The 7,560-nt window shown below is 50.6% G+C and overlaps 1 protein-coding gene across 2 annotated transcripts; it reads left to right on the top strand.

Moving 5' to 3' along the window:
- The first annotated feature begins 444 nt into the window (after positions 1-444).
- Positions 445-7,248, top strand: FST (follistatin). 2 transcript variants are annotated; one of them, XM_075411232.1, is made up of 6 exons: positions 445-789; positions 2,815-3,006; positions 3,431-3,649; positions 4,016-4,240; positions 5,208-5,438; positions 6,172-7,248. In XM_075411232.1, the coding sequence occupies exons 1-6, from the start codon at positions 708-710 to the stop codon at positions 6,252-6,254; spliced, it is 1,032 nt and encodes a 343-aa protein (XP_075267347.1). In that variant the 5' UTR covers positions 445-707; the 3' UTR covers positions 6,255-7,248. The 2 variants fall into 2 exon arrangements, with proteins under 2 accessions (XP_075267347.1, XP_075267348.1); XM_075411233.1 differs by having other exon boundaries at positions 5,597-7,248.
- The last annotated feature ends 312 nt before the right edge of the window (positions 7,249-7,560 follow it).

Raw genomic sequence — 7,560 nt, 5'->3', positions numbered from 1 at the left:
GGGGGGGGGGGGGGGCGAGCTCCGCGCCCGCCGGCCGCCCCCCGCGTGAGCGCGGAGCGGGGATTGTCCACCGCCGCCGCGGCCGCACGGAGCCCACCCCCCCGCCAGCCCCCGCACCTCCGCGCGCCGTCGGGGCGGGGACACACTTGGCACCCCCTCCCCTCCTTCCCCCCCCCCCCCCGGGCGGCCGCGACCCCCGCGGGTCTCCGGCCCCCGCTCGCCGCCGCCGGCTCCGGCATCCCCCCGCCGCGCGGGGCGGGCGCGGGGCTGCGCGCCCCCGGCGGGGTGAGGGGGTGGGGGTTGGGGAGGGGGGGTGCGCGCTGGTGCAGCGCACCTCGAGCAAGATCATTGGAGCGGGTTTGCAGAAGGTGGAAAATGTCACCTGATTCATGCCGAACTTTTTAAATCTCCCCACCCCCGAGCAGACAGACAGACGGACGGGCGGGCGGGCGGACGGACGGACAGACACACACGCGCGCACGCACACGCACACACACATACACACACACACACACACACACACACACACACACAGGAGACCGCCCACCGCAGACAGCGAGGACCCCCGTATAGATTTAAAGAGAGACGGCGTTCGCAGGCTGACGTTCATTCAATAGCGCGACCGCGGGCGGGCCGGCCGGCGCTCGCTGCCTCCCGCTCCCCCCCGCGCAGCGGCCGTGCCTCCCGCGCTCCCCGCCGCATCGACGATGTCCGACCGCGGCCCTCGCCCGGGCGCGCTCCTGCTCCTGGTGCTGCTGTGCCACTTCGCGGAGGAACACACCGCGCAGGGTAAGGGCCGGGGGCGCGCACCCGCGGGCGCGCCCCTCCACCGCGGCCGCCGCCGCTCCCCGCCTCCCCGGGCGCGGCGCGGTTGTTACGCGCCCCCTCTCCGAGGTGCGGGAGAAGTTGGCTGCAGGAGCGGGACCGCTCCGCGCCCCGGCGCCGGCGGTGTCATTTGGGGTGCGTCTCGGGGCTCCGCTCCGGCTCCGCGAGGGCAGGGCGGGCGGACGGGGGTGTTCCCCGGCGGTTGCGGTGGCTGCGCGGCGGGAGCGGGGAGCGGCGCGGCGAAGGGGACGTTCCCGGTGGCGGCTCCCCGAGCGGGGGGGGCTCGAAGTTTGTTGGTCATTTAGCTCCGGTTTTCATCTCGCCTGTCTGGCGGGAGGAGGGTGGCGATGAGGAGCCCCGCGGCTGCGGCTGACATTTTTGGAAACCAATAAGTGGTCATTTTTCCGGACATTCCTTTAATATTGGGATTTCCTCCTCCCCCCTCTTTTTTTTTTTTTAATTTTTTTCCCGAATAAATATTAGTCTTGTAAATTCTCCTGCACTGAAGAGCGTGCTTAAGTGAGTTGGGGTTTGTTTTGCCTTTTTTTTTTTTCCCCATGAGAACAAAACAAACCCCAGCCTGATATTGACAACTCTTAAGAGCCCTCTTTCGACACCAGGGAACACTGATTTTTAGTTTTGGGGCTTTTTTCCCTTACCTTGACAGTGTTCCAACCACAACCTGGATGTCTTACCATTGCTTGCTTTACAGTTTTTGTGGGTTTTTTTTTTTCTTTTCTCCCCCACTACGGAGCTAGAGCGTAAATTAATCTATCGCAGGCAACTGTAAGACGCAACACTTCTTTTTTTTTTTTTAAAGGGTGTTGTTTGTTCAATGAATTTTATTGCGTGTGTGTGTGAGATCTTCCCCCGCGCCCAGCGACATCTCGGCTGACCGATCCTGACCCCTCGCTGCGGTCCGTTCCCACCGGGGGTGAGGAGGCAGGATCGGGCCCCGGCGGGATTAGCACCAGAATCAATCGGTATCGAGTTGCTGGAGAAGTCACATTGGTTATTCGCGAGAGACTCATCCCAACCAAAACTCTCCAGCTAAAAAAGGGGGAGTTGCTTGGACTAATATTCTTGGCTTGGCTCCACAAATAACAGGGATACTAATGAAAAAAAAAAAAAAAAAAAAGACAAGAAAAAAAAAACCCAAAACCCACTCTATACAGTTTAAGGACAGTGTCCTTTCCTCTTAAACGCTTGCGGGAGAGGCTGCACCTATAACTTTCCCAGCCTGATCGATTTTTAAAACTCTGCAGGGACCTCCTACCCTGTATGCCCTTGTATTTTATGTACTTTGCTCACTTTTTTTTTTTTTTTTTTGAGCTTTGCTGACTTATTTTAGCGAAGGAAATACATTCGATAATAGAAACTGCAAAACGTGGAGATTTCGAAAGAGTTCGCTAACAGCAAATGTTCCCAATTCATCCCGATTGCAAAACGGGCTGGGGCTGAAACTCTGTGCGGCACTAAAACAATGCTGCTGTGCAGCCGCGGTGAGGAGGAGAGGGCAGGGGCAGGAGGAAGGAATTTGCAAGCGCGATTTTCTTTTTATTCCCTTTTAAATGCACATCCTCCTCAAGCCTCTGTCACGTGCCGGCAGCGCTCCTTCTGCTCTACATACGGAATAAATACCTCCGAGAAAAGCCTCGCTCTCTTCTGATCGGGTCTCCTCTTCCTCTCCGGGGGCTTTGGGGTGTGGGGGTTTTTTTTCGGTTCGTTCTTTTGTGTTTCGGGGTGGGGTTTTTTGGTGGTTTTGTTCTGGGTTTTGGTTTTGGGGGTTTTGTTTTTGTTTTTTTTAGACCGCGCTCCCCAGTGGGCCGGAGTAGCTGCGGGTTGTGAAACGGCACGAGTAAAAGTAAACAGTCTAGTAAACGCCATCGCGAGGCGCACGTGCTGTGGCTGGGTCACCGGTGGCTGCCACTGATGCGGCCGGGTGTCCCCGCGTCCCCCCTGTCCCCCCCTTGTTCCCTCCCCCCGCAGCTGGGAACTGCTGGCTCCGGCAGGCGCGGAACGGCCGCTGCCAGGTCCTCTACAAGACCGACCTCAGCAAGGAGGAGTGCTGCAAGACCGGCCGCCTGACCACGTCGTGGACGGAAGAGGACGTCAACGACAACACGCTTTTTAAGTGGATGATTTTTAATGGGGGAGCCCCAAACTGCATCCCCTGCAAAGGTGAGGGGGGTGCTGGGGAGCCGCTCCGCACAGCGGGGCAGGCAGGGGCCGGGCGGGGGGCGGGGGGGCGTGCAGCGGGGGTCCCTCCGCCGCCTTCCTCGGCGGGGCTTTGAGGGGCGTCTCGCAGCAGCCCCGGGGTCCGGGGACCCCCCGCTTCTGATCGGGCGCGGTGCAGAGAGCGGGGAGGGGGGAGCCACCTCCCCTTCCCCCCCCCCCCCCCCCCCCCCCGCCCTCACTGAGGGGAGGAATTTCCCTCGAGTGGTGTTTCCTGGAGGGGGTGGGGGGGTGGAGGGAGAAGGTGTTTTCTCTGTGTGCTCTGGGGTCACGATGTCTTTTTTTTTTTTTTCTTTTCCTTTAAGCAGTTTTGACACCAGGTCTGTTCTGCACGCTCGGTACTAAAGTGGTGCCTCTTTCCTTCCATCAGAAACGTGCGAGAACGTGGACTGTGGACCCGGGAAGAAATGTAAAATGAACAAGAAGAACAAACCTCGGTGTGTTTGTGCTCCGGATTGCTCTAATATCACTTGGAAGGGTCCCGTGTGTGGCTTAGATGGGAAAACCTACAGGAACGAGTGTGCCCTTCTCAAAGCCAGATGTAAAGAACAGCCCGAACTTGAAGTCCAGTATCAGGGCAAATGCAAAAGTAGGTTTGCAAATCTAATCCGATCTCCCTCAAATGCCAAAGGGTGTGTGTCTGAGTGTAGGGAGGAGAAGCAGTGGGACGTGTTTCCCCACAGGAACCAGAGTGACGTTCCAAATGCTGGGAGACAGTAACTAAACCATGCTCAACAGACAAGGACGTAGCTGGATTGAGAGTTCCCCACAGTCTAGCAGCACTTGGGTCCCACCAGCTACCCTGAGATGGGAAGGTTTCCTCCAGCGGCCCTTAAATGAGCAGAACTGCTGAAGGCTTTTATCTGATCATTAGTTTCATTGTGTCACCCATTCACTCCTCGCTGGGGCCGTGGGATGTCCTGTTAATCACCGTGTGTTTCCATCTATATTTCAGAGACCTGCAGGGATGTTTTATGCCCGGGCAGCTCCACGTGTGTCGTTGACCAAACTAATAACGCCTACTGCGTGACATGCAATCGCATTTGCCCAGAGCCCACCTCCCCTGAGCAGTATCTCTGCGGGAATGACGGCATAACTTATGCCAGCGCCTGCCACCTGAGGAAAGCCACCTGCCTCCTGGGCAGGTCCATTGGACTAGCCTACGAAGGAAAATGCATCAGTAGGTATCTTGGTCCGAGGGGTAAGGGCGGGGGGAGCTTCCTCGACCCGCTGTTTCAGGGCATCGTGTGTGCCACTGGGTGGATGTAGCTAGCGCTGGGGAGGAGGAGAGGCTTCCCCAGCAGAGTAGGGGCCCTGATCCCTCTTCTCTCGCTGTGGCTGTGGGTGCTGACATTAGTTTCCAGTGGAGAAGTACCTGCCATTAAATAGATGATGACACAGTAACAGTGTAACCAGGTCTCGATATTCAGTGGATCTGGATTCCTGGAAACAATTGTCTTCAAGTGGTCTTGGCAAAGTTTGCATTGACTTAATTGGAAACAGCTGACCACTTTTTCCTCTTTAGAAATATTGCAGAGTTTGGAGACAGTTAGTGGGTGAAGATCGGGAAAATAGTCTCTGTGCATCCTGACATTTTGTATTGTGACTTCCAGAAAGGACTGATAGTGAAGCGTCTTACAAGGAAGCACCTTCAGGGCAGCCCCTGCTCCCCAAAACTGCTGGGGGAATTCGAGGCAGTCTCAGGCTGCTTTCAGTTGGCACAGGTTGAGGTGAATTCCCTTTCCAGTCTTGTAGACAGCTACTTTGTGTGGGTTAGTTTAAAAATAATACATTTTGTGATGCTGAATGTGTTGGCAAATTCTGCACTTACTGCTAATTTGGGGAGCTGAATTTGCACTGACATCAAACAGAGCAGGGAGGTCATTGTACAATAGGCAAATGTAATTCTGTATTCCCAGGGCCAAGCTCTGCTGGCACAGCTGTCTTTCCTCCCCCACAAATAGACAGGCAATGGTGTCCAAGGGACTACTTGCTTGAGCAGAATCAGCAAGTATCATCACATCTACTGCATCTGAGCTCTCTCTGTTCACAGTTCACAGGCGAAGGGGAGTTTGGGGTTGTTTGTTGGTGCTTTTCTCTGTTCTTTGTCTTTTCACTTACATCTAGTATCCTGTGTATATTTTTAGAAGCCAAATCCTGTGAAGACATTCAGTGCAGTGCTGGGAAGAAGTGCTTGTGGGATTTTAAGGTTGGCAGAGGTCGTTGCTCCCTCTGCGATGAGCTGTGCCCTGAGAGCAAGTCAGACGAGGCTGTCTGTGCCAGCGACAACACAACTTACCCAAGCGAGTGTGCCATGAAAGAGGCAGCCTGCTCCATGGGTGTGCTTCTAGAAGTAAAGCACTCCGGATCTTGCAACTGTAAGTGAGATTTTTAACTCTGCAGACACTTAAAGCTTCTGAAGGCAATCCCTAGGTAATGAAGACCTACACCTTTAAACATAACAAGAAAGCTTGATTTAGACATTCAAGGTACGGTACAGGTGCCATATAACTGTCTATCTGTCTCTCACGCACAGACTTTGGTTACTGATAAAATGCAGTAGATCAACAACAACCACTTGGCCTTGAAGTTGGAGTTTTGGGGATATTCTGAGGACAAGTTACTCCGTCAGAAATGGGTTGCACTAGGAGTGTAATTCTAGCGTTTTTTTCCTACTCTGTCTGCTCTCATGTGCTTCGCTGATTGCTTTTATTAACACCCGGATAAACTCTTAACTCGCTCCAAAAGAACAAGCTTAATGGTAGCACATGGGCATCTGGTCTAGCACAGTTGCCTCTACTAACTCTGAATGAAGGACACAAAGCAGTTAAACCTAGAACACAAGAGCGCTTGTTATTTGATTTCAGGAATCTGCCAATAAAACCTGAGCCATTGATTCTTCAGAACTTTCTGCAGTTATGACTTCATAGATTATGTGTAAAAAAACCTTATTGCATAACAGCAGATGCCAAAGAGCATCTCACTACAAGTCGCATAAAATGCAACGCTGTATTATGGCTGTTCAGAGGGCTTTGAAAACATGCACTGAGCTGCTTCTGCGCTGTTGTTGTCCTTATTTAAACAACAGCTCCCCTGTATTCCCCCATATAGCCATTAATGAAGACCCAGAGGATGAAGAGGAAGATGAAGACCAGGACTACAGCTTTCCTATATCTTCCATTCTAGAGTGGTAAAACCTCCATCACTATTGGAACAGCCATTGGGCAGGAAATCAATGTCCATACTGTAAATAAGTGTATGCTTATTTATTTTGGGGAGAAAAAAAGTATACATATAGTTGAGTCTTGTAGACATTTATTTATACTGTGTCACGTTTTATAATTTATACATAAAATGTCTGGTTGACTGTACACCTTGTTTTTTGAAGAAATTTATTCGTTACGGGAAGAGCAGTGTTATTTATTGTGAGGTCTCTTGCTTGTAAAGTAAAGCTTTTCTTTTTTCTTGTAAACTATAAAAGTCCATTCCTTAGAGCTTACCCACATGATCTCATCTCTTTGTTTCACTGATGTTAACTCTTTTTCACTTTAACAAACTTGCATGTCGGTTTCTGTTATGTTTATTTATTGGATTTTCTTCTTGCCGGTTCTGTACATAAAAGATCCCTCGGGTTTTGGTTTACAAGGAACCTTGACTGACCAAAAGGCATTGTAACTGACTTAAGTATACTTCCAGGGTGCAGTGAGGCGATCTTTAAGGAAACTTCTTCCACTTCACTTTTATCTACTTTTGATCACATCATGTACTGAAGTGATCTCAAAGTGCTGAGGGTATATACTGTACTTTATGAATTCTGGACCCAAAGAAATCGGATTATGAAGGTTGTTAATAGCTACAGGGCTAACTGTAATAAAGGTTTTATTTTATTTTTATTGTTTTATATTTTTTGTAACATGCATCAGTGTTTTATCAGGTGTTTCCTTTAAGATGGTCTTGCAGTACCACTTTGAAAGTTCCCTTTTCCCAATCAGTGTGTCACTAGTTATATTAAAGCTTTATCAGTTCAAGTTTCTTGCTTTTCATAATACTTTTTTTCTGATGCAATTTTATATTTTCAAACATGGCGAGTTAAATATAAATTCATTTAAATATATAGTTTTGTACTTTTCTACCATGTAAATGTGCAATGTATATAAAAGTTATAATGTGTATTTGTAAATAAATGATGAGTGAAAAAATAAAAAAATGGAATTTTCCCTAGAGGCGGTCCTTGGTTTTTGGTTCTAAAGGGTTCTGGCCCTCTGGTTCAGAGAAGACGTACTGGTGGTTAGGGGGAAGGAGGCTTACGAATGGCATACCAGCAAAACACGCTGGTAAAAAACAAAGCTTTCAGCTGATATTTATTCAAGAAACCCTTTTTTCCAACAAAAGCGATGTCTCCAGTACATTGATATTAATTAATTTTAAATTCACGTACAGTGATGGGGGAGAAGAGATTTGGCATTTTTGTTTCCCTCTCCATCCTCTGAATAAAAAGTC

Source organism: Opisthocomus hoazin, chromosome Z (assembly GCF_030867145.1).
Source record: "Opisthocomus hoazin isolate bOpiHoa1 chromosome Z, bOpiHoa1.hap1, whole genome shotgun sequence".
Lineage (NCBI taxonomy): Eukaryota > Metazoa > Chordata > Aves > Opisthocomiformes > Opisthocomidae > Opisthocomus > Opisthocomus hoazin.
This window is presented reverse-complemented; position numbering and strand designations above follow the sequence as displayed.

Bases quoted from the DNA above. Each gene is read 5' to 3' on its own strand.
- FST (XM_075411232.1), top strand. From the start codon at position 708: ATGTCCGACCGCGGCCCTCGCCCGGGCGCGCTCCTGCTCCTGGTGCTG. The intron at 3,007-3,430 runs GTGAGGGGGGTG...TCCTTCCATCAG, and splicing joins AAACTGCATCCCCTGCAAAG to AAACGTGCGAGAACGTGGAC. The intron at 3,650-4,015 runs GTAGGTTTGCAA...TCTATATTTCAG, and splicing joins GTATCAGGGCAAATGCAAAA to AGACCTGCAGGGATGTTTTA.